General features: G+C 52.6%; 1 protein-coding gene and 1 non-coding gene across 18 annotated transcripts; both read left to right on the top strand.

Annotated features, from left to right (window-relative positions):
- The first annotated feature begins 174 nt into the window (after nt 1-174).
- On the top strand, nt 175-25,410 carry CHD3 (chromodomain helicase DNA binding protein 3). 17 transcript variants are annotated; one of them, XR_011493582.1, is made up of 40 exons: nt 175-533; nt 5,008-5,120; nt 5,618-5,788; nt 6,031-6,155; nt 7,397-7,680; nt 7,920-8,050; nt 8,207-8,357; nt 8,537-8,730; nt 9,052-9,285; nt 9,487-9,690; nt 10,206-10,417; nt 11,162-11,293; nt 11,693-11,792; nt 12,204-12,395; nt 12,571-12,771; nt 13,148-13,285; nt 13,555-13,676; nt 13,832-14,005; nt 14,126-14,267; nt 14,497-14,628; nt 15,261-15,378; nt 15,601-15,725; nt 15,911-16,142; nt 16,448-16,614; nt 17,083-17,260; nt 17,713-17,778; nt 18,254-18,339; nt 18,493-18,626; nt 19,185-19,329; nt 19,510-19,672; nt 19,790-19,911; nt 20,017-20,152; nt 20,267-20,368; nt 20,551-20,682; nt 21,071-21,179; nt 21,368-21,500; nt 21,821-22,016; nt 22,580-23,269; nt 23,517-23,643; nt 24,128-25,410. XR_011493582.1 is itself a non-coding variant. In XM_070482392.1 (40 exons), the coding sequence occupies exons 1-40, from the start codon at nt 263-265 to the stop codon at nt 24,366-24,368; spliced, it is 6,315 nt and encodes a 2,104-aa protein (XP_070338493.1). In that variant the 5' UTR covers nt 175-262; the 3' UTR covers nt 24,369-25,410. The 17 variants fall into 17 exon arrangements, 14 of the variants coding, with proteins under 14 accessions (XP_070338493.1, XP_070338490.1, XP_070338491.1 ...); XR_011493580.1 differs by having other exon boundaries at nt 22,299-23,269; XR_011493581.1 differs by having other exon boundaries at nt 21,821-22,062; nt 24,128-24,867.
- LOC123276516 (small Cajal body-specific RNA 21) lies at nt 18,754-18,893 on the top strand. Its single transcript, XR_006513021.1, has one exon. It is a non-coding gene; the product is annotated as a small Cajal body-specific RNA 21 (non-coding RNA).
- Nucleotides 25,411-25,496: the final 86 nt, after the last annotated feature.

Genomic DNA, 25,496 nt, shown 5'->3' with positions numbered 1-25,496 from the left:
CCTCTTCAATTTTTTCCAAGAAAATTTCTGGGGGTGGTTTGGCCCCCCTCCTCAGACGGCGGCCCCGAGGGTGGGGGTTTTGGAGGGGGGTGGCCCGGGGGTTTGGGGGGCTGGGGGAGGCGGTGAGGAGGAGGAGGACGCCGCCGCCGAGGAGGAGGAGGAGGAGGAGGAGGAGGAGGAGGAGGAGGAGGTGGTGGTGGTAGCGGTGGGGGAGGCGGGCGGGCGGTGGGTGGGGGGGTGGTGGGGGGGCCAGAGCCACAGGATGGCTTCCCCTCTGAGGGACGAGGAGGAGGAGGAGGAGGAGATGGTGGTGTCGGAGGAGGAAGAAGAGGAGGAAGAAGAGGGCGACGAGGAGGAGGAGGAGGTGGAGGCGGCCGACGAGGACTACGAGGACGACGACGACGGAGTACTCGGGCGCGGGCCGGGCCACGACCGGGGCCGCGACCGCCACAGCCCCCCCGGCTGCCACCTCTTCCCGCCGCCGCCGCCGCCGCCGCCACTGCTGCCCCCGCCGCCGCCGCCCCCGCCGCCAGGTAAGCGGCCGCCCCGACTCCCCCAGCCCGAGTGGGAGCGGCGGGCGCGCGGGCCGAGGCACCCACCGCGCGGCCGAGCCGAGGCGAATCCGGGGCGCTGGCGCCGTCTCGGGCCGGCGGGCCGGGCGGGCCGGGCGGGCCGGGCGGCGGCGGCGGCGGCCGCGGGGCCAGGCCTCCTCCCCTCCCCCGCCGCACCCCTCCCCCGCTGCCGCCGCCGCCGCCGCCCCGGCTGGAGAGCGCTGGGCGCGAGCTGCGCGCGCGGACCGGGCCACTCGGTCGCGGCTTTCGGGGGAGGAGGAGGAGGAGATTTTTTTACCCTCGGCGGGGAGGGGGTAGGCAGGAAACGGCCGAGGCGAAGCCAGGGCCCCCTCCCTGGCCGAGCGAGGGACCGCGGAGACCCTGGCGGCCGGACGGCGGCGTGGGGGAGGGGCGCGTGGGGGAGGGGCGGCCGCGCGGGCGCCCCGCGGGCTTCGGCCCCGGTGGGGTTGGATCGGGGTGAAGTGGGGTTTTTACGTGTGGAGCCGACCGCGGCCCTAACCCTCAGGAGTTGGGAAGGCGTGGGGAGGGAGTCGGTGTCCATCGGAGCCTCCCACCTGCGGGGACTTTGGTGCCCGCCAACTCAGGGGTGTGCGGTGGCACGTGGGGGAGGGGTCGTGTGAATGTTTGTGGGCGGCTGATGACTAGGGGCAGGTGGTGGCCACACTCCACGCAGACCACTTCCTGGAATAGGACTTGATTCTACTCCCTCTCCCCCCAGTTCGTTGTAAGGAGAGCAGTCACTTAAGATTGGGGAGCGGGAGGAGAGTGTCTGGGAAACCAGATGCCCCCAACTCCACCCCCTTTCTCCTGCTTTGGGCTCCTTTGTGTCAAGTGCGCCCCCCCTCCCCCCATGACCCCGTCAGTCTGGGGTGGCCGAGCTGCCCAGCTGTGACTCTCACGTGGCTGCCATTCACTGTCACTCACTCTCTCGCTGAAACCACCCACACCCTGACCACTTTGGGGGGCGTGAACTTCCCACCCAGCTGTTCTGCAGTTTGACCATCACTCAGCACCCCTCCCAGGGGATAAGTCACCGGCACTCTCTGGGCAACTGTTCCACCAGTGGCAGAGGGGACCGACCCAGCAATGGCCTCGCTCAGACCACCCTCCTAAGTGGAGTTATTTCTAGTCTTCTTTAGGATAGGTGAGCATCTTTAGGGTGTTCACATCCGCACCCCCAGACCTCTGGGTGCCGTGCAGCACAAATGCACCAAACTTCAAAACATCTAACATGCTCTTTGTAAAACTGTCATATTGATCAGTGTGGCTTATGTGGCAAATGTTCCTGTCTAGTTGAGACAACCTTTGAGGGAGTGTGGGGTGTTTCCTTATGGGGGGCAGGAGGACGTGTGTCTGGTGGAAACAGAAGAACCCCCCTCCCCCCACCAAGCTTGTCTGAAAAAGGAAAAAGTTTTTAGAAAGTTATCAGAGAGCCCACAGACTTGCACGAGGGAAAAAGAATAGAGAATTGTGGGGAGGGGATTGCCTGGAACACAGCAGGGGTGCTAGAAAGGGGGAAAGAAGGGATGTCAGGTTATGTTAGGGGTTTGGCAGCCCTCATCTATTTGTATTCCGGACTTGGAATGTGGTGTTTGGGTGTTTTTGATCCCGGATTTGGGTATGTGGGGGAGAGAGAAGCATGAAAGAAGCTGAGGTCGAGATGGGTCTTTGTGTCAGTCCTCCCTCCCCTTGCCCCTCTTGGCTTTCTGAGCAGAGGAGGAGAAACGTCAAATGTTTTTAAAATTTTCTGTTTGAAATGAAAAACCACCTCCTCTCTCTCCCGGGGCAATTTTCTCTCCCTTTCAGCCCTCCAAGTAAAATGAGTGACCCAGAGACACCCCCTCAGATGACTTTCTGAGGTAAAACTTTGGGAAAATATTTTTAGTCTGCTCATTATTTTTGTCTACCTAAGTGTGGGCAAAATAACCGTTCTCTAAGGAAATTTTCCCGGACTGCCCTCCCTCATCCTCCTCTAGAACATGAATTTGACCATATTAGAGGTTTCTATTGTTTTTCCTTTTGACTGCTTTGATTCTCACCATTTTGTTTTACATTCTTACCCAAGACCAATTTTATCCCTTCCCCCCATCCAGTCTCCTTACATTGTTAAACGTTTAAAATAATAGCACTCGTGTTGATGGGGGAAGGGAGCAGGAAGCCCAAAACTCATTTCTTCTCCCTCCCCCTTCTGGCAAGTCTAGAGAAATAATATAACATAATATATAGATGTGATTCCTTGGGAGTGGGGGTGGGGAATGATTGTGGGTGGTGCGGAAAATTCTGGTAGTTTCTTTGCAAAAGGTCTGAAAATACAAACCCACCCCCTGCGTGCAGTACGCATGTGCAGTAGACCTATTATGGTGGTTCGTTGTGGGGGAGGGAGGGGAATTTGAGAAAAAATAAATATATGTGTGAGAGATTGATGGTGAGATTAGAAGAAGAGAGGGGCGGGCGGGAGGCGAGGCTTTCTGCGGGACTCCTCCCGCTTTCTCTCGCTTGCCAGGCCCCGCCCTCCGCTCCTCGCCCGCCCTCCTCCCTCGCCGTCTTCCCGAGATCTGAGCCAGGGATGTGGGAGAGTCTGGGCTCCAGGCCAGCTTTGAGTGGCTGGTGAGACAGAGGTTGGGACTTAGATTTGCTTTATTGCCTTCCCTTTCCCTTCCTCACTATTCTGCTTTGCCTCTCCCCAACACTGCCGTCTTCCCCAGTTCGGGAACCTCCTGCTAGGGTCGGGAGTGGAGTGGCCAGGGCTTGTGCCCTACCCCCAGCTGCTAGTGAACGAGGCCGTTTCCCTGAACCTTAGCCAGTTGGCCTGCCCTTGCCACTGCCCCGGCAGCCTCCGTTTCCATGTTCCTATTAACCGAAGTCCCTGGGGTTAGGGAGAGCTGGCTGCTGGGGGCATGGCGTCTTACTGACTTCCTATTACAGTCCCCATTCTGTTTTCACACCCGGGGCTTTCTGAACTCCCTGCCCCCCTCCCTGCCCGCTGCCCCCAATCGTAGAGTGTCTTCCTGCACCAGAGGACACAGGATGCTGGAGTTATGAGAAGCAGCATTGAAGGAAGGAGGTGCTGGTATTCTGAGGCAATGGAAACTGAGGCCTCCGGTGTTAATTGGGGCTAATTCTCCCTTGGCTGTTGTGGGAGGAAGGATTGTGTGTCCTAGAGCAAGGGGCTGGGCTAAGCCCAGGCTTTCCCCTCCTGCACAACTGCCTCTGCCTGGGCAAGACAGGTCTGGCTGGTTAGTCTAGTGCTTGCTGGGGGAGGGAGGCCAACCAGGGCCCCATGTCTGTGTGGCATCAGTGTCTTCCTCTACGCAGAGTAACTCTCTGTCCCCTAAGCCTTCACAGACTGACGGGGTCATGGTGAATGGGGTAGGGGGACATCAGGGAAGAACCTGCCTTGGCCTCTCTGACAGAGACATCTGGGGAGAAAGCCAGGGACCTAGCCCTGCTAAAAGCAGGTACAGGCTGTCCTCTGGATTTGTGCTCATGAGTCTCTGTGTATGCCTGTGTAGCTGAGAATGTATAATGCAGGGTGTGTCTGTGCCTGTATCCTTGGGTATCCTATGCTGTTTATATTTGTGTGGGTCAGGATGTCTGGGACTAAATCTGGAGACACAGGGTTGAGACTAGGGGACAAAAGGTAGGGTCCCTGAGTTCTCAAAGGGAGCAGGGATATGGGAATAGATTTGAAGGCGGATTCCAGGCTACTTGGGAGGAGGAGGAACGTTTAGGTAATTGTGGAGACTTTCTCCTGTAGGGTTAGGGTGTGATGAAGGAGCCAGACACTATGATCCTATGGGCAAGACGTGAAAATGATGGGCTGAGGATTTCTTTTCCTCTAGGGCTGTGTTGGGGTGACAGGAGACTTGATTATCTGAGGAAATATAAATAGAAGCCTCCCACTTCACAAAAAGGATGTCAGGGCCCCAGAATGTTAGTGTGAGAACCCAGGTGTCCACCTTTGGCTCTCCCTTCTCAGCATCTGGCTTAGGGAGCTGCCAGCTTGTGTCTCCCTACTCCAAGTGCTGGGGTCAGGCCAGGCCAGCAGCTGGGCATGGCTTCCCCGGTTCCTGGGCAGAATGCCAGCTGGCTAAGTGAGGGGGAAGGCAAAAGGAGCCCTGGCGGCGACTGAAAGGACCTGCCACAGTCAGAGCCCGTGGCCTAGAGCCTGGGCCCTTGTTAGTAGGAGGGGACAGAAGGGAGTGGTTTGGCTGCTCTTCCCTTCTGACCCCTGACCTCCCATTCAGAACCCAAGCGTCGCAGAGTACTCGAAACACTCTCTGTTTGCATCCAGTGAAGGGAGGCAAGGTTTGGAGGAGTTAATGCCGGAGTTCCTAGAGAGTGGGAACTGAGGAGATGAGGAAGGGTAAGGTTGAGGGGCCACAGAGACTGGGAACCTAGAGGCTTAGGTGTTTTGGTGCTCTCTGCTCCAAAGACAAGGATGACATTCGGCTGCTGCCCTCGGCACTGGGTGTGAAGAAGAGAAAACGAGGACCCAAGAAGCAGAAGGAGAACAAGCCGGGAAAACCCCGAAAACGCAAAAAGCTTGTAAGTGTTAAGGACTCCTGTCTCTACAGCAAGGCGCAGGAGACCCATTCTCAGAGACCTACATTTTCTCTGGTCCTGATTCCCGTGGGAAGATCCTGAAGTTAGAGAGGCCTGACTCCCACTCCTTCCTGTTGCTGGCCTGTATCTCATGGATCTGGGACCCTAACCTCACTCACTACAACCTAGTGAAGAGTCCAGTCGTTGACGGGACTTGGACTTGCGTTAGCAAGCGTTAGCAACAGAGAAAAGCAGTTGAAAGCACAGGCTCTGGGGGTAGACTGCATGAATTCAGAGCCCAGCAGTCCTCTGTCTTCTTGGGCAATTTATTTAGCTCTCTGTGCCTCAGTTTCCTCATCTGCAAAACACTAGATAAAAATAGATTAGTTACTATCTCATAAGATTGTTGTGAAGATTAAAAGAGTATATGTTATGTGCTAAGAACAGTTTCTGGCTCATGGTAGGGCTGAAGAAATGTTATTTTTATTTCTCTCCTTTAGGACAGTGAGGAGGAATTTGGCTCTGAGCGAGATGAGTACCGGGAGAAGTCAGAGAGTGGAGGCAGTGAATATGGAACCGGACCAGGTCGGAAAAGGAGACGGAAGCACCGAGAAAAAAAGGAGAAGAAGACAAAGCGGCGGAAAAAAGGGGAGGGAGATGGGGGGCAAAAGGTGAGCAGAATTAGGGAGTGACGGGGAGCAATCAGTACTAAAGACAGGTGTGAGGAGGGAGGGAGAGCCCGTGGGGTGGCGGTGCTAAGTGGAGAGGTTAGTTTGTGAGGAGCTGGGATTGGTCTGAGAATGGAGCAGGAAGCAGAAAGCCCAGGGAAGTTGGTCGGTAGGTAGAGGCATGTGGGGGGCCCAGGATATGGGCTAGAGCAACACCCGCCTCCCTGAAGCCTGGTCTCTCCCAGCAGGTGGAACAGAAGTCATCAGCAACTCTGCTTCTGACCTGGGGCCTGGAGGATGTGGAACATGTGTTCTCTGAGGAGGATTACCACACGCTCACCAACTACAAAGCCTTTAGCCAGTTCATGAGGTGCGGTAGCACTGGGGAATCCTTGTGAACAGACACTTTTAATTTTGCGGAGGCCCTGGACCCTTTGGAATCTGATAAAAGCTAAGGAACTGCTCTCCAGAGAAATTCACAGTACATACACAAAATTTGACGCATAATTTCAGGGAATTCCTGGACTCCTAAGGATCCAATGGCTCTAGTCAGAAACCCTTCACCGGGGGGTCATAATTCCAGTGCTAGGTTAGAGAACTCTCTAGTGACAGAAGATGGTGAGGACTGATGGCACTGCGTGTTCCTGTATGACTGCTCTCTAGACTGGAGCTGAGAGATAACATCAGTGTTCCTCAGTTTCCTGTGCTCAGTTATCAAGTCCTCCCCCCTTCTTTAGGCCCCAGTAATAATGGAGGATGCATTACCAGCAGCAGGACGTGAGTTTCAATGGCTCCCCAAATAGAATAGAGAATAGCAGAGATGCATTCTGGGGAGCAGGCACTTTAACATAGCCGTTCAACCCTCTGGAGGCTGCCTGCTAAGGTTCAGGTCCTGGTATCTTCTTGGGCAACTAACTTCTTTGGTTTTTGGTTTCCACATCTGTAAAATAGGCATAATCATAGTATGTACCTCATAGGGGTCTTACAGGGATTTGATCGGATAATGAATGGAAAGCCCAGTACAGTCAGTGCCTGGCCCCTAGGGAATGTTCAGTACCTGGTAGCTGTTATTAGCACTGTGGTCTCACCTACCTCACTGCTAAAGATAGTGCTCTTGTCAGCACCATGGTCACCTATGTCCTCACAAGAGCTTAGCGCCCCACCACAGAGCAGAACCAGCACGGTCCATCAGACTCCAGCTGATGAGACCCTTTATCAGGACCCACGGAACTTATTAGGAAAACACTGGAAATCATAGCAACTCACATTATTCTTGTAAGGACAAAATAAGACATCATACATATGAAAGTGTTTTATGAACTGTAAAGTCGTATTCAAAAGTAAAGCATTTTTATTCATCGTTCATTTTGTTTTATCCTTTTTTATCTTCTGCACTTTAAATTTTATTTTGCTTTTTATTTTCTTTTTTATAGTTTTTCTGACCTTTTTTTCCTTCCTTAAACTTTTTATTTGTTTATTTTTAAATTGATGTTATTCTTAATAGGACATATTTTTACCACCCAGGAATCCTGGACTTAATTGATGAGGGGAAATGGCAGTATTCCCAGGTCATCTGTGAAGGGTCCGAATCTTCTGTTTCTATATTTACAGGCCCCTAATTGCTAAGAAGAATCCTAAGATCCCAATGTCTAAGATGATGACCATCCTTGGGGCCAAGTGGAGAGAGTTCAGCGCCAACAACCCCTTCAAGGGGTCAGCAGCTGCTGTTGCGGCCGCAGCGGCCGCAGCGGCCGCAGCTGTAGCTGAGCAGGTGTCAGCTGCTGTCTCGTCGGCCACCCCCATAGCACCTTCCGGACCCCCCGCCCTTCCACCACCCCCTGCTGCTGATATCCAGCCCCCACCCATCCGAAGAGCCAAAACCAAAGAGGGCAAAGGTAAGAAACCCTCTTTTTCAAACAACTGTCACCCCACCCTCCAAACCACATGTTCTCAAATTATAGTCTAGACGTCTTTTATCTTCTCAGCCCTGATTGTTGTAGGAGAAAAGCTTTCCAGGAAGGGGTCTCAGTGAAACCATAGCCCACAGAGAGGAGTCCAGAGGCCACTGTGACCTCCATTTTTCCAGGATGTCATGATCTCTGCTTTTTCTTCCTGACCCTCACTCCTCTTTCAGGTCCAGGCCATAAGAGGCGGAGTAAGAGCCCCCGAGTGCCTGACGGACGCAAGAAGCTTCGGGGAAAGAAGATGGCACCACTCAAAATTAAATTAGGGCTGCTGGGTGGCAAAAGGAAGAAGGGAGGCTCAGTGAGTGGCCCCTCCCTGTCTGCTAACACCCGAGGGGTCAAGGGCTCTGGGGTCCAAACACAGAGGTCCATGAGGGAAGCTGGAGCGGGAGCCAGAGGCCTAGGGAGGGGAGTGGAATCAAATCAGCCTCCCTGACAGCCACGGGGCTATGGGCAGTATGTTTTGCAGAGTGACGAGGGCCCCGAACCAGAGGCTGAGGAGTCAGACCTGGACAGTGGCAGTGTCCACAGTGCCTCAGGCCGGCCTGACGGCCCTGTCCGTACCAAGAAACTAAAGAGAGGCCGGCCAGGAAGGAAGAAGAAGAAGGGTAAGGGGTATTGTGTATATGATCCTATCAGCCTGCCTTCCTCTCATTCCTACGTTGTCTTTCTTATTTTCAATTTTGACTTCTTTATTCAACCCTTCTCTCTCTCTCTCTCCCTTCCCCCATCCCTCTCTCTTTCTTTCTCTCTCTGTTCCCTTTTCCTCCACTGGGGTATATGACAGTCCTGGGCTGTCCTGCAGTGGCCGGGGAGGAGGAGGTTGATGGCTACGAGACGGATCACCAGGATTACTGTGAGGTGTGCCAGCAGGGTGGGGAAATTATTCTGTGCGACACCTGCCCTCGTGCCTACCACCTCGTCTGCCTTGATCCTGAGCTTGACCGGGCTCCTGAGGGCAAATGGAGCTGCCCCCACTGTGTGAGTACCTGGTGCCAAAATCTTGCAGCCCTCAGGGACCCATCCATCTATTTTCTCCTTGGTTCCAGTTGTCCTCTTCCTATCCCAGATGCCTGGGCTTCTCAGTAACAGATGTTTAAGTGTCCAGGATCCTAGTTTGTTCCCCTCCCCCATCCTTTTCCCCCCCAAATCAACAGGAAACTGAGGTGTTCTGTTCCATCATTCCCAGCAATCTTCTCTGTACTTCTAGGGTTTAGGCATCCTGTCTTTGCCTCTTTGTTCCAGTCTCACTCCATATCTCCTTTCTTCTACCTGTCTCTGTGTCTGTCTTTGGTCTCCCAGGAGAAGGAGGGGGTACAGTGGGAGGCCAAGGAGGAAGAGGAAGAATATGAAGAGGACGGAGAGGAAGAAGGGGAGAAGGAGGAAGAAGACGATCACATGGAGTACTGCCGCGTGTGCAAGGATGGTGGGGAGCTCCTGTGCTGTGATGCTTGCATCTCCTCCTACCACATTCATTGTCTCAACCCACCCCTGCCTGACATCCCCAATGGGGAATGGCTGTGTCCCCGATGCACAGTGAGTGTACCCATCTCTTCGTGTTTACTGTCAGCCCCAACTCCTTCCCCATCTCTTGGGCCCAAATGTCCAGCTCTTTCTTTCTCTACTCTCCCCCACACTTAGTCTTTAATTCTCTTGTGGGACTCCTATCCTCCTACTCTAATGATGGGCTCTTTCTCCCTCCTTCTTTCCTCCTCCTCGTGTGTGTCCATCCCGAAGTGTCCTGTGCTGAAAGGCCGTGTGCAGAAGATCCTTCATTGGCGGTGGGGGGAGCCGCCTGTGGCCGTGCCAGCCCCCCAGCAAGCAGACGGGAATCCAGATGCCCCAGCCCCCCGTCCTCTTCAAGGCCGATCAGAGCGAGAGTTCTTTGTCAAGTGGGTAGGACTGTCCTACTGGCACTGCTCCTGGGCCAAGGAGCTTCAGGTACAAGGGCCTCTCCTTTCCCCCTCTCCTGTGACCCCATTCACTGCCTCTCTCACTGTGTCTCACTCCTCTATTCTTTCTTCTTCTCTATCCTTTGCTTTCCCTCATTTCAGGTCTCCAGCCTCATGCCCTACCCACTTATTTTCCATATGTGGTTCTCTTGGTCTCCAGTCCTTTTTCTCTCATGTCCATTAGCTTTCTTCCCTTAGATAGAGCCTTCCTTAACTCCATCTCTTTCTTATCTGTCTTTAACCATGTTTTACCAATATCCTCAGTCCTAATAACCTTATTCCCTGCCTCCTTTTGCTTATTTCACCCCCACCAGGCCCTGACTCTGTTCTGTCTGTTTCACTGTATTCATTCTCCTGCTTTTGCTTTAACTTAGTATGTCTCTCATCCCACCTCTTTCATAGCTCCTTTCCCATGCCATTCCCCCTGCTGGCCTCTCCCCTGTCCCCTTTTATCCTCTCTGGATTTTGGGACTATCTCTTTCCCTTCCCTCTGTGCCCCATCAGCTGGAAATCTTCCACTTGGTAATGTACCGAAACTACCAACGGAAGAATGACATGGATGAGCCCCCACCCCTGGACTATGGCTCTGGTGAGGATGATGGGAAGAGTGACAAGCGCAAGGTGAAAGATCCACACTATGCTGAGATGGAGGAGAAGTACTATCGTTTTGGCATCAAGCCAGAGTGGATGACTGTCCACCGTATCATCAACCACAGGTGAATCTTGGTCCACAGGAAGGCCTTCCTGGGGTATGCTGCTATTCTGGTCGTGGTTATGGCCCCATGTTAGTATTTGTTGATTAATCAAATAATTGATCTAACTGGATAATGCCTGCTGTACCCCCAGCCTTTCGGGCCTTGTTTCCTCTTTGGGGATGAGAGAAACCAGGAGGAAAGTCCGGCCCAGCACTGACTTTCTGTCTTTGTTTCTTCTCATCTCTGTTAGCCTAAGAAATGACACACAAGTCTGGGGATCGGGGCATGAAAGCAAAACATGGAAAATGTGATTCATCCAAACCAGTGTTTCTAATATTCTTTCTTCATTGTACTTATTGCTGCCTAATGTTACAAATATATTTGTTTTTCTGTTTCATTGCTGCCTTCCCCAATAGAATGTGAGCTCTGTGAGAAAAGGGTCACTTATCTGTTTTGTTGACTGCTCAATCACCAGTTCTTGGAACAGTGCCTGGCATGTAGTAGATGTTTAGTAAATACTGATTGGATGATCAAATGATGTGGAAGCCCAGGGATGGTTTGTGATAGTTGATTTTTAGGAAGCTATCCTGAAAAACTTAGAGTAGTACTTCACCCATTGTAAACTCCCTTCCACTGGCCCACCACTGAAGATTAGGTGACAAATTCTGCATGTTTGCTGATAATTGTGTTTATATGACTTCTTTCTATTTGTGATCCATATTATTTTTTTCCTCCTGCTCCTCTTCTTGGCCTCCTACCCCACAGTGTGGATAAAAAGGGGAATTACCACTATCTAGTGAAATGGAGGGACTTGCCATATGACCAGTCTACATGGGAGGAAGATGAAATGAACATCCCTGAATATGAAGACCATAAGCAAAGCTACTGGAGACACCGGTGAGGGAGCCAAGTCATAGGTTAGAGGGAGTCTGAGGATGAGGGCATTATGAAAGCTAAACCTCCAGCACAAAAGAAGGTACAGTAGGGACAGACCTGATGGAGAATTTAGGGCAGTAGCAGCCTGGGCTGAGTTGTTTGGAGTGGGGTTGGTAAAGAAGCAGTGTGAGGAACAGAAATAAGATCTGGCCTGAGTAGTGGGGAATCGAATGTTCAGGAGTGGTGAGGGTTGGCTCTAGAGGTAAAATCCAAGGGGTGAGAGTAAAAAGCCTGGGAGAAAGGAAATGTGAGAAAATCTAGGTTATGGGAAGTGGGAGGGAGGTCTGGAATGGGTTCAGAAGAGTGGGAGTGGGGGGAATCCCAAGGACCAGGCCTTACTCAGACCCACTCTTTTCCCAGAGAACTGATTATGGGGGAGGATCCTGCCCAGCCCCGCAAGTATAAGAAGAAGAAAAAGGAGCTGCAGGGCGATGGGCCTCCCAATTCTCCTACTAATGATGTAAGTCCTCTCACTTGGCCTCTCTCCCATTTCTGGAACCATGGTGATTGAAGATTTCCTGGGGGCTACTGACAGAACTTCCCAGAGTTTCAACAGCCTCTTTGAACAGTAGCTCTTCCTTCAGTATTCAGCCTTGCCCAAGAATGGCCAGGAATTTTGGCATCAGAGCGAGAAAGCCACTAGAGATAGCAGCACACTGGGCTCTTGCACCAGTTTCCTTCCCCGTGGTACTGCTGGGTATTTTTTTTAAGGAATGAGGGGGAGGGAATGAGAACTAGAACTTTCATAAGCTCAGGCTACAGTAGAGGGAATTGTAGTCCAACTTGATATCAGTGCCAGGGATGGGGGAGGAGGAGCCAAGACCAAAGGAGCAGCTGATAGTTTGAGTTTTCTGACTTCTTGACTCTACAGCCTACAGTGAAATATGAGACTCAGCCACGGTTTATCACAGCCACTGGAGGCACACTGCACATGTATCAGCTGGAAGGGTTGAATTGGCTACGCTTCTCATGGGCCCAGGGCACTGACACCATTCTGGCTGATGAGATGGGGCTGGGCAAGACCATACAAACCATCGTCTTCCTCTACTCACTCTATAAGGAGGTGCTGGATTCTAGGGCCCCTGAGGGAGACAGCCAGGCTGAAGCCTAGCCTGGACTGGGGAAAGTGGGAGTGGAGGATGAGGGCAGAGGATTGGGGGAAAGGGCGTGGCAGGCAGAGGACTGGGGTAAACAACCAAGAGCCTAGACTAATGGTCCCCCCTACCCTTGACTCCCAGGGCCACACAAAGGGTCCCTTCCTGGTGAGCGCCCCACTCTCTACCATCATTAACTGGGAGCGGGAGTTCCAGATGTGGGCCCCCAAGTTCTACGTGGTGACATACACCGGTGACAAGGACAGCCGGGCCATCATTCGTGAGAATGAGTTTTCGTTTGAAGACAACGCTATCAAAGGTGGCAAGAAAGCTTTTAAGATGAAGGTAAGCCCGTCTACCTTATATCTTCTAAGACCCTCAAATCTGTCACTTCTTTGCCCCAACCAGGATTTCAGTTCCTTTATTCCCCACTCAGCTTTCTCCCTCCTTTCCTCTACCTCCCCTCATACCTCTGCACTCCAGACCTGGAGATGTAGCGGGTACTCCAAGGGGCGAACATGGACCTGTCCGTACTGGACACGTGGTGGAAGTTTAGGGGCTGTGTTGAATAATCCCTGCATGGAGTCAAAGTTAGAGGACAGGATAACTGGCTCTCTTTGGGAATCCCTGTCAGGATGGGTGGGTGGGTGAAGAATGGGGGTGGAGATCTAGATGCTTGGGTGTCAGGTGGCAGCTGAATGGACAATGGTTGTCTTGGCAGAGGGAGGCACAAGTGAAGTTCCACGTTCTCCTGACATCGTATGAGCTGATCACCATTGATCAGGCAGCACTTGGCTCCATCCGCTGGGCCTGCCTCGTGGTAGATGAGGCCCATCGGCTCAAGAACAATCAGTCCAAGGTGAGTGAGATACCCAGACCTCAGAAGCTTGAGGCTGTGGACTCCTACTTGCCCTAGTCCTAAACGCTAAAGTTCTGGGGACTTTGTGTAGCCCGGGAGGCAGTCTCCTCTGGGGAGAAGTCCAGGCTGGAAGAGGGAGAGGACTAGGGATTTGGGGCCTCTGATCCTGAAGGAAATGGGAGCTGGAGGCAGGAAAAAGTTGATACTGTGGGCCAACCACTTGCCACTGATGGGCCCTTTTTCCCGCCTTTCCTTGCCCCATTTTCTAGTTTTTCAGGGTCCTCAATGGCTACAAGATAGATCATAAGTTGCTGCTGACAGGGACTCCATTGCAGAATAATCTGGAGGAGCTCTTCCACCTGCTGAACTTCCTCACCCCAGAGAGGTTTAAGTAAGTGGCTCATTAGGGTAGTCTGAAGAAATGAGAGGTGGAGAGGCTGAGAAGATGAGTGAGCAGAGGGTTCATCTGAAGTGAAGAGTAGAGCCTGAGGTTGGGGCAAAGAACCTGACAGCCCATTCGTTTCCTTTTCTCCTTCTGGCTACTAGTAACCTGGAGGGCTTCCTGGAGGAGTTTGCTGACATATCCAAAGAAGACCAGATTAAGAAACTGCATGATTTGCTGGGGCCACATATGCTGCGGAGGCTCAAGGCTGATGTCTTTAAGAACATGCCAGCCAAGACAGAGCTCATTGTTCGAGTGGAGCTGAGCCCCATGCAGAAGTGAGATGCACGGCAGGCTACCTGGACTAGGGGTTGGGGATTTGGTGGCAGCTTTCCAAAAGTTGGTGACCAAGTGCAACATCATAATTGCCTCTTATTATGTCTCTTCTGTTTCTTTAGGAAATACTACAAGTACATCCTGACTCGAAATTTTGAGGCCTTGAATTCACGAGGCGGTGGGAACCAAGTGTCGCTGCTTAACATCATGATGGATCTTAAGAAGTGCTGCAACCATCCATACCTCTTTCCTGTGGCTGCTATGGTAGGTACAAGACCTGGGAACTGATTCAGTGCCTGGCTTGTCCGAGAGTGGAGGGAGTTGAGTACAGGGCTTGAGCTGGGCTGGGAGACTAGGGACTGGATTTCTGAGAAGAGTAGGAATTGAAAAGGTCTGGAGGCTAGATCTGGGCTTCTACCTTTCTAGGCACAGTCAGAATATGGAGGCACGTTTCCTGACCCCGTCCTCATCCCTTCTCATCCCTTCTTTTCAGGAGTCCCCAAAACTCCCCAGTGGAGCTTATGAGGGTGGGGCACTTATTAAGGCATCTGGGAAGCTCATGCTGCTACAGAAGATGCTGCGGAAGCTGAAGGAGCAAGGACATAGAGTGCTCATCTTCTCGCAGGTGACCCATCCCTGTAGCTCTTTCTCATCATCAGATTAATCCCTTACCTTGTTCCTGTGGCTGCCATAGTATGAGAGTTTAGGAGATTACACCCTTAGGAGTTTCTGTTATAGCCAAGTTCATCTTGGCTTCTGATCCCTGTTCTTAATTAAGGCTTTTGCAAGTTGTGGGTCAGCTGCTTTTAAGCTGAATGGGGAGAAGGGAGAATGAGCCATCTGCCTCCTCAGGGAGGTCTCTGGTCTTGGTACTATTTCTTAACCTTACTGGGGAAGGAAGAGAGCACAGAGTTTTTGGAAATCTGATGAAATCTATGGATCCACACTCCAGAAAACTGCACATACGATTATATAATTTTGTACACATTTTCACGGGGTTCATAAGAGTTCCCTGAAATCTTTTCATGGGTCTCAGAGAACTTCTGCCTTAGGAGAAAAGATCTTAAATCAAGAGAGTATGACACTAATGTGGGATGAGGAAGAGCTGGGTGTCAGGGAAGCAGCATGAGTAGAGCATATGACATGGCAGGGGTACAAGTGTGAGGATTGGGGTTGAGGTAGAAAAAGATCATAGAGCAGACAGGGTGCATCCGACTGCCTCATCATTCTGGACTCTTTCCTTTTCTCTTGCTCTAGATGACCAAAATGTTAGACTTGCTAGAAGACTTCTTAGACTACGAAGGCTACAAGTATGAGCGCATTGATGGTGGCATCACCGGTGCCCTGAGGCAGGAAGCCATCGATCGGTTCAATGGTGCGGGGGTGGGGGGAGATGCCTTGGTGCCTGGTGGGCATGGAGGCCCAAGAAACCTGTGCCTTGGTCCCTGGGATGGGAGGTGGCTGGCCTAGGAGGATATTAGCTACCTGGGCTTTTGAGTTGGGGGCACAGTTATTTGTAGTCAGGGAACATCTAGGAGCAGGTGGAGAGAACTGCTGGGTACAAGAAAAGCCTGATCTCCCAATTCTTACTTCCTAGCTCCTGGGGCCCAACAATTCTGCTTCCTCCTGTCTACCCGAGCTGGGGGCCTGGGCATCAATCTGGCCACTGCCGACACTGTCATCATCTTTGATTCTGACTGGAACCCCCATAATGACATCCAGGTGGGAACTTGCCTCCTGGAGCCCCTGTACCATTTCACAAGGAGACATGGGTCATGGTGGAGGGTGTCATGTTCTGGGGTCACAAATAAACGTCTTGGATAGTAGAAGACCCTTCCTTGCCAGCCTCCTTTCCTGAGCATGTGGCCGGCACCTCCCTGGCCCATCCCCACCTCCTGCCCCTGCAGGCTTTCAGCCGCGCTCATCGGATCGGCCAGGCCAACAAAGTGATGATTTACCGGTTTGTGACTCGTGCGTCAGTGGAAGAGCGAATCACACAAGTGGCCAAGAGAAAGATGATGCTGACACATCTGGTGGTGCGGCCTGGGCTGGGCTCCAAGGCGGGCTCCATGTCCAAGCAGGAGCTGGATGACATCCTCAAATTTGGCACCGAGGAGCTGTTCAAGGATGAAAATGAGGGTGAGAGTCTTTTCTGCAGCTCCCTGAAAGCAGGCCCCCCTGCTGAAAGCTGCTCTCCCATGAGCACTACTCTTCTGAAATCTCTGAAGAAAATCTCTTCTTTGCAGTCTGTGGTGGAAGGCTGGCCTCTTTCCCTACCTATAGGGTTGAAAACAACAAATCTCTACATAGATCCCCAGGGAAAGGGCCTTCTCCTCCAGAGCTGCTGTGAAAAGGAAGCAGAGTAGAAGGTTTTCCTCTGACCTTTCTAAAGTTTTGCTCGAGGTTCTGGTTGGAGAGTCCCTCTTGTTCCCCATCTCCACCAGGGGAGAACAAAGAAGAGGACAGCAGCGTGATTCACTATGACAATGAGGCCATCGCTCGGCTTTTGGACCGGAACCAGGATGCAACTGAGGACACTGACGTGCAGAACATGAACGAGTATCTGAGCTCCTTCAAGGTGGCACAGTACGTGGTGCGGGAGGAAGACAAGGTGAGAGGCTTGGGGTCAGATACTGTCTATCCCTGGCCATCTGTGAAGGGCAGTGTCCTTTACTGGACCTTGAAGTAGAAGGACCCGCCTTTGCTCTTGTTTGTTTATCTGATCTCTTACCATAGTGCCCAGTAAAGAAAAGGCAATAGTGGACCTCAAACAATTTCTTGGTCTAATGGGTGAGACCAGACTTTGGAGAAAAGTTAGGCACAGAAAGTACCAATAAACATGGAAGGGTACCTTCAGAGTCAGAGTGAGAACACCACAGAGGACACTAGAGGAGAGCTTTAGGAAAGAGGGAAATAACAAGGAGAAGCATATTGCAGGTAAGAGATAGGAAAATGTACAATGTCCAGAAAACTTACACAGAGTTGAGGAGATCAAGGAAGCAAGAGAATAGGGATTTTGTTGCAGTAGCAGCACTAGGTGAAGAGAAAGGACGCCAGCATTCATTCTGCTGCTCTTCAGATTGAGGAGATCGAACGAGAGATCATCAAGCAGGAGGAGAATGTGGATCCCGACTACTGGGAGAAGCTGCTGAGGCATCACTATGAACAGCAGCAGGAAGACCTAGCCCGGAATCTTGGCAAGGGCAAGAGGGTTCGCAAGCAAGTTAACTACAATGATGCTGCTCAGGAGGATCAAGGTGCAGGAACCAAGAAGGGAAGAGTGCGGAGGAGGGGCTAGGAGGCTGGGGGCATTTAGATGGAAAGACAGAGGCCTAGAGTTCAGAGCCTTCCCTGCTCAGGGGAGAGAGATTAGGAAGGGTCAGTAGGAGCTACCCAGAGGCCAGGTGGGTTTGTGGGCAATCTAAGCTATCTGGTGGTTGAAGAGGACTGATGTGGACACCCAGGCATCCTTGCTTAGAGTGGGATATGCAGGAATCAGGAGGTACCCGGAGACAAGGTGGGTGGTAAGTGGACCTGGTTCAGGATATGTGGCCTAAAAGTCAGAGTGCGCAGTCATCCAGCATCCCCAGGAGGCCCAAGGCCAGAATGAAGGTGCAGAAGTCTCTGAGGGGAGGCATCTAGGTAGAAAGGGCCCCAACGGGCTTATCCAGGGAGCGATCACTGACCGCTGAGACCTTTCCCCTCACAGATAACCAGTCAGAATACTCAGTGGGATCAGAGGAGGAAGATGAAGACTTTGATGAGCGTCCTGAAGGTGGCATGTTTTCCTAACCTACTGCTGCAGCTCTTCCTATTTCACTTCCCAGTGTTCTTTAAGCCCACTTTTTAAAAAATACAAATAAATGCTTTTTTCTAGAAAAACTAAAGATTGCAGATAAGAAAAAGTAAGAAATATTCATGATCTGTCCACTGTTAAAAGCACACAACTATGAGTATATAACCAAGCAGGCTTAGATGCCTTCATGATAGATCAAGAAAGGTTACATCATTTTACATTCCCACCAGTAATCTTGCTAGCATCAAATATTTGCTACTCATTTTTAATATGACTTGATTCTTTTGACCTCCTGTGTTAGTAGTTCTGAAAGTGCTTGGAAGGAAATTAGAAGCGCCTCGGGCATGACATAGGCCTTCCCTGTATTCTGTATCTTGTGGGAATGGGTTGCCGAGAAAGGCTGAGGGGTGGAGGAGGTGGTGGACCTACTAAGTGGAGTCACCTGCACCCCCAGGGCGTCGACAGTCAAAGAGGCAGCTCCGGAATGAAAAGGATAAGCCACTGCCTCCACTGCTGGCTCGAGTTGGGGGCAACATTGAGGTGAGAGCTGGGCCCAGGCCCCCAAGACTTCCCTAAGGAGAGAATGAAGGCTGGGGCGTTGGAAATTGAGGCTGTCTCTCCGAGGGTAGAAAGGACCAAGAAATGAGATCCCTGGACATTCATTACCCACTGCCTCCTTGTGCCCATCCCCAGGTGCTGGGATTCAACACCCGTCAGCGGAAGGCTTTCCTCAATGCTGTGATGCGCTGGGGAATGCCGCCACAGGATGCCTTCACCACTCAGTGGCTGGTGCGGGACCTCAGAGGCAAGACTGAGAAAGAGTTCAAGTGAGTGTGGGTGACATGGGGCTGAGTTGGAAGAAAGGGTAAGAGCTTGGGTGTTTCTTTCTCTTGGCCACCACATGATGTGACCTTACTCAACTGATCATCACGCTCCCTGCCATTCAACATTTTCCGGCTCGATTTCCTGGGGGGTGGGCTCAGCCTACCCCACCTCCCCTCAGACGAGCCCAGAGCAGAGAGGCTGGGCTTCCTCCCCAACAGGAGAGGCGGTTAAGACAGGAGCCTCGCCTGGGCTGTCCTTGCCTCACATTTACTTGGCCATTATAACCTGGCAGGGGAGCTGGTGGAAAAGATGAAGAGCAGACTGATGGGGCCTAGGAACGAAGTACCAAGACCAAGAAGACAGTGGAAATACAAGGGAGGGCCAGATGGGGGAGTTAGGCTTTGGAGGGCTGGTAATGGTGAGATTGAGAGGCCCAGAGGAGGACCCTTTGGAGGCACCCGGGGAGTGGATTTGGGGGTCAATAATCCCTATGCCCCCCTCACTATCCTGTGTCCCTCCTAAGGCTCTCCTAACTGGCCTACCACCCCCATGCTCCCTAGGGCTTATGTGTCTTTGTTCATGCGCCATCTCTGTGAGCCCGGGGCAGATGGTTCTGAAACTTTTGCTGATGGGGTCCCTCGGGAGGGCCTGAGTCGCCAGCAAGTGTTGACCCGCATCGGAGTTATGTCTCTCGTCAAGAAGAAGGTATCAGTCTTCCCCTCACCCAGAGTCAAGCTGGCCACCTAGGCCCTGTCCTTTCTCTGCCTTACATCCCTGAGTTCTGGACTCAGGCTGGTGCAAGATGAGACAGAGGGCACTGGAGCTCCCTACGTGTCCAGTGCCTGGAGCTGATCCATGTCCCTAAAACTCCCCTGCCCTCCTTAGGTACAGGAGTTTGAGCATATCAATGGGCGCTGGTCGATGCCTGAGCTGATGCCCGACCCCAGTGCTGATTCTAAGCGCTCTTCCAGAGCCTCCTCTCCTACCAAAACAACTCCCACCACCCCTGAGGCTTCTGCTACAAACAGTCCTTGCACCTCTAAACCTGGTAATTGGGGGTTGGGATGGCAGGACAGATAGACATAGGGCTGGTGTCTGGCAGATGCAGAAGCATTGGTGTCAGGGTCGGGGTTTCTGCCTTCTTCACTCTGCTTTCTCCCTGCAGCTACTCCGGCTCCGAGTGAGAAAGGAGATGGCATAAGAACACCTCTTGAGAAGGATGAAGTGGAAAACCAGGAGGAGAAGCCAGAGAAGAGTAGCAAAATTGGGGAGAAGATGGAGACAGAGGTGTGTGACTACCTGGCTCCCCTGGAGGGGAGGGAGTAGAGGGGTCTTGGAGGTCAGGTATCTGGGAGCCCTCTGCTTCATCCTGACTCCATTGTTCTCTTCCAGGCTGATGCCCCCAGCCCAGCCCCATCACTCGGGGACCGGCTGGAGCCAAGAAAGATTCCTTTAGAGGATGAGATCCCAGGGATACCTGGAGAGATGGAGCCCGAACCTGGGTACCGGGGGGACAGAGAGAAGTCAGGTGGGTGCTTGGCCTTCAGGGTGATGGAGGGCTTAGAACTTGGGGGTTCCCTCTTTTGGCATCAGGGGATGAGGGTGACATCCTCCCTTCCTGTCCCCTACCCGCTTCCCACAGCCACCGAGTCGACGCCAGGAGAGAGGGGGGAGGAGAAGCTGTTGGACGGACAGGAACACAGGGAGAGGCCGGAGGGGGAGACAGGGGATTTGGGCAAGAGAGGTAATGGGTGGAAGGACTGGACACCTGGGTCCTTGAGGGAATCAGGGGAGGTGGAGTCTGGGGGACCAAATGCCTGGGTCTTGGGTGGGTAGCTGTTTCAAGGACCAGTACAGTACAGGGAGTAGTGTTGGGACCTGGGAGGAGACTGTCCTGAGGTGTGAGCTCTGCTCCATCTGCCATAGCAGAAGATGTAAAAGGGGACCGGGAGCTTCGACCTGGGCCTCCTCGAGACGAGCCACGGTCCAACGGTCGACGTGAGGAGAAGACAGAGAAGCCGCGGTTCATGTTCAATATTGCAGACGGTGGCTTCACAGGTGGGGGGGATTCTCACCTCCACCTGCTCCTCACTGGGACTTGCTCATGCTCATGGGGTTTCTTGTTTTGCCTGAGGCCTCCTGCTACTTTAATTCCAAGTAACTGCCAGTGAAATGGTGCATGCTGTCTCTGATCCTTGCCCTCAGTCCTCCTCAAGTGTACTCCTAATTCCATAGCTGTCTTTAATCCCACCTTTATTCTGAATCCTAACTTGAACCTTGTTGGCAGCTACTTTTACTCCTAACCCCTAAACTAATCTTTATCTGTTCCTCTTAAAGGGCTCATAGTCCTTTCCCCCTCTTCAGTTCCCTCATCTGTACCTGTCTTTTGGGCTGGATATGGTTCCCAAACTTCTGATGCCTCATTCATCTTCCATTCTCTTTTAAGAGCTTCACACACTGTGGCAGAATGAGGAACGGGCAGCTATCTCCTCGGGGAAACTCAATGAGATCTGGCACCGAAGACATGACTATTGGCTTCTGGCTGGGATTGTCCTGTATCCTTTGATACAAATGCAAGAAAAAAAAGGTCTCAGCCTCGAGGGAGGGAAACTACAGAGAAGACCACACCCAGGGAAGAGGGGATCATGCCACACTTTGGGGAGATAAAGCCAAAAGGAAGAAGTATTCACAGCCCGGCTCATCCCTGTTAAATTCCTTGATGGTCCCCTTCCTTCCTCGGCAGCCATGGCTATGCACGGTGGCAGGACATCCAGAATGATGCTCAGTTTGCCATTATCAATGAGCCATTTAAAACTGAAGCCAATAAGGGGAACTTTCTGGAGATGAAAAATAAGTTCCTGGCCCGGAGATTCAAGGTGGGGTTCAGGGAGGAAAGGAATAGTGTTGAAGTGGGTCTCGGGTTAGAGGTGGGACCAGATCTGGTTGGAATGCAGGGAGGGTAACACCTTGAGTGGTGGCAACACTTGAGGCCAAGACCAGAATGAACCTTGTGTTTGGGACTGTGGTCTGGATTGGGGTCGATGCTGGGCTCACAGTCAGTATTGGTGTGGATCTGGGGGCACTCTAGACCAGCGGTGAGGGCAGTGTGGATCTCCAGCACCATGTCTGTGCCCCCATCCATTTGCTCACTGCTTGCAGATCCCTGCACTCACCGCCCCCTTCTCCATGCCCTCAGCTCCTGGAGCAGGCGCTGGTGATCGAGGAGCAGCTTCGGCGGGCGGCCTACCTGAACCTGTCGCAGGAGCCGGCGCACCCCGCCATGGCCCTCCACGCCCGCTTCGCCGAGGCCGAGTGCCTGGCCGAGAGCCACCAGCACCTCTCCAAGGAGTCGCTGGCGGGGAACAAGCCGGCCAACGCCGTCCTGCACAAGGGTAAGGGCCGCGGCGGCCCCGCGCGGGGGAGGGCCCACAACGCTGCGTAAGTCTTCACCCCGCACCCCTCAAAATCTTCCCACCCCTGTGACCCCTTTACCCTGTGAACCACCCCCCTCTGACCTCTAACCCCACCCCAACCCACCTGGCACTCCCTTGGTTTTTAGCCTCTAGAATTTGTACAGCCAACCCTCATCCATGCCTAACAGCATTCACATCAGTGCCTAACAGAGGGACCTTCCCCCCCAAACTCCGTAAGACTGTGCCACGTCCCCTCCACAGGGTGGAACTTCTTCGCTGACCCACACTCCTGCCGTACTGCTAATAGCACCCTCTCCGGGGCCTTGGCCTGTGTATAGTCCACAAAAATCCTTACCCCAGTCCCATAAATCACATTCCTCATATCTCATTCACCCCACGAGGCAGAAACCACCCCTTACCCTCTGACCCTACCCCATGAAACTTCCCTTTGACCTTCGACCCTTCCTCCCAAACCCTCTTACCTTGATATTAATAGATTTAAATTCCAAAGCCCTCTAACCATCTAATCCTATCTGATGTAGTGACTGAATCCTGGCCCCTTTGATTCCTGTTCTAATTCCTTGAATCTGTAATGCTGACCCTCTAACCTCCCTCCCCCCTTACATATTAAAACCTTGATTCCTAAATCTTTGACACCACTTACCACCTCCCATGCCTCCTGACTACTTCCTCCCCATCATCCCCAACCCTAAAACCTCACTCTTCCAGTATGGGATGTTCTGACAACTCCCCGCCCCATGTCTTCCAATGTCCTCCCCTATCTCCCTTTCCTCCATATTCCCTTTTCCTCTCTTCTTTCTCTCCATCTGTCCTCTGTGGTGATCTGGTCTCTTTGCCTCTTTACCTGACACTTTTTCCTTTTCCCTGAGTCACTTTCTTTTCTGTCTACTACATTTTCTTGGTCTCTGGTTCTTTGACATCTGTATCCTCCTCTCTCTCTTTTTCTAACTATATCTGTCCATCTGACTCCTCATCTTTTTTCCTGGCTCCATCTCTCCCTTTCCCTGTCTTTTTCTTGCCCTTCTTTCTCCGTGGCCCGGGCCCCAGTTCTGAACCAGCTGGAGGAGTTGCTGAGCGACATGAAGGCGGACGTGACCCGCCTGCCAGCCACGCTGTCCCGAATACCCCCCATCGCAGCCCGCCTTCAGATGTCCGAGCGCAGCATCCTCAGCCGGCTGGCCAGCAAGGGCACAGAGCCTCACCCCACACCGGTAACCCTCTTTCCCCATAACTCCAGTTTTCCCTGTTGGTACTCTTCCTGCACACGTATAAACACTTCCATCAGAATCTTTTATAATATGGAAAAACAATTTGCTTGAACACAGTCATCAGTCTTGAGTCTCCCTACTGTGTTATACCCCTCAGTAGTTCTGGAGGTTGGTCCATGTAGGTTTCCCCTACAGCTTTTTTCCTCTCAAGGTTATGGACCTTCTAACTTCAGCTTGTTCTCTATTCCAGGCCTTCCCCCCGGGTCCCTACGCTACACCTCCGGGGTACGGGGCAGCCTTCAGCGCCGCACCCGTAGGGGGCCTGGCCGCCGCAGGCGCCAATTACAGCCAGATGCCTGCAGGGTCCTTCATCACAGGTCAGCTGGCGACTTCCTGCTCCCTACTTCTCCCATTCCTCCTTTTCCAAGCTTCATCCCTGCTCAGCTACCCTTTTACTGCTCCAGCCCATCTCGTTTCGGTCCAGTGTTTTACAGAATGGAGCTGTTCTGGGCTTTGTTCTTCCCATCGCTTTCTTCTCTTCCATTCCAATTGTCAAAAACTTCATCCAGGTTTCAGTGGTTCTGTGGCTTAGTATCCCTTGCCTGAGCCGCCTCCATCTGGGTTACTTCAGGGAAAGAGAATATGAAATTGGAAGGGGGGTATAGTGAGGGTCGGAACATGTGTTCCATCACGCAGCACAGAGGAAGATCTCAGGGAGAGGGGTCCACCCTGGTCTTTCCACTCCTGCCCTGGAAAATTAGAAGTGGCATGAGGTGACCTAGAAGTAAGAACATATAATTGTCAGGAAGTGGTTTGGGAGTGAAGTAGGGATTGACCCTTCCTCACCCCCTTCCCAAACAGCCGCCACCAACGGCCCTCCAGTGCTGGTGAAGAAGGAGAAGGAAATGGTGGCGGCATTGGTGTCAGACGGGCTGGATCGGAAGGAGCCCCGAGCCGGGGAGGTGATCTGTATAGACGACTGACCGGATCCCAGGCCTGCCCTTCACCTAGGCCCCGTGCCCGAGGCCGACCCACAGCTCAGGCTCTGGGGCCTGCTGCCAACCCTCCACCTTCCCCAACCCTGGGGCCACCACTGGGCTAGGAGCCCCTTTGCCCCTCTCTACAACAACACTCTTCAGCAAGGGCCCTTTGTTTTCTCCGCTCCTATGCACCTTTCCCACCATGCTTTGAAGACCACACTGGTGAGAAGAGGTCTGGGTGGGAGGTGGTTAGCAGGGTCTTCCAAATACCTTTATCTCCCATCGCCAAACATACACAGCTTCCCAGTTACTGGTTGTGGGGAGGAAAGAGGTGGAGCCTCCCCAGTCTTTATTCCTGCAATATAAGCTCCAGCTCCTGCACAAGTGGGGGATTAGCCTTGCCTGGCCTTTAGGAACTTTGGTGGGGAAAAGAGCTTTGAAGAGAAGAGGGGGACTTTAGAGAGGGATGACAGTGAACCCTGGGAGGGAGGAACGGGAGAGGAGGGGTGGCTGCATGTTTCATTCCCCTTCCTCTCCCCAAATGGAGGGTGGAGCAGTTACAAGGGAGGGAGTCAATTGCTGTTCAGCCTCAGAATAAAGGCGCCGTTCACTGGCTCAGTTACCTCCTGTGTACCGGCATCTTGTGTTGGGAATCTTCTCCCCTCCCTAGGGACCAAGGACCACTCCTACAAAGAGAGTAATGGTTGGGCAGTACGCCCTCAAGCCAAAGAGGAGCTTCTCAATCTGTCCTAGTGACCCAGATAACCTAGAAAGGGTGGGAGTGAACACAACAAGCCAGACATGGGGGAAGTCCCCAGCTCTGGGGCTCAGGTTCTTGGAGGGCTTCTCCCTTCCCTCCTGAAGGCCTGGATACAGACTAAATTTGAGTGGGTCAGGCAGGGGGCCTAGTCAGGGGACTGCCTTGCCTTTGGGACCAGAGCAAAATAGTGGAGGGCAGGCTGGAGAGACACGGGCACATCCTCTTCCCCAGGAGGGGCCGGGGAGAGTGGCAGTTTGCATGGCGAACCCCCCACTTCCTCTTCGCTGCCCCTTCACTTTCTTGATGCCCCTTTCCCAGTCTCTTCACACTCACTCCTGGTCTGTCCCAATCCCCTCTTCTGTATCAGGTTTATTGGTTGTACATATAAATTATACTTTCCTTTCTGTGTGCTGTTATTTTTGAGTGGGGGACTTCTTTGGTTGGGGGGAGGGACAAGGAAAGGGTGTTGCTGCCATTTCATATTATCCAT

Source organism: Equus asinus, chromosome 13 (assembly GCF_041296235.1).
Source record: "Equus asinus isolate D_3611 breed Donkey chromosome 13, EquAss-T2T_v2, whole genome shotgun sequence".
Taxonomy (NCBI): Eukaryota; Metazoa; Chordata; class Mammalia; order Perissodactyla; family Equidae; genus Equus; species Equus asinus.
The sequence above is the reverse complement of the archived record's forward strand: the minus strand, read 5'-3'. Positions and strand labels throughout refer to the sequence as shown.

Bases quoted from the DNA above. Each gene is read 5' to 3' on its own strand.
- CHD3 (XM_070482386.1), top strand. From the start codon at position 263: ATGGCTTCCCCTCTGAGGGACGAGGAGGAGGAGGAGGAGGAGATGGTG. The intron at 9,286-9,486 runs GTGAGTGTACCC...TCCATCCCGAAG, and splicing joins GGCTGTGTCCCCGATGCACA to TGTCCTGTGCTGAAAGGCCG. The intron at 19,330-19,509 runs GTATCAGTCTTC...TGCCCTCCTTAG, and splicing joins TGTCTCTCGTCAAGAAGAAG to GTACAGGAGTTTGAGCATAT.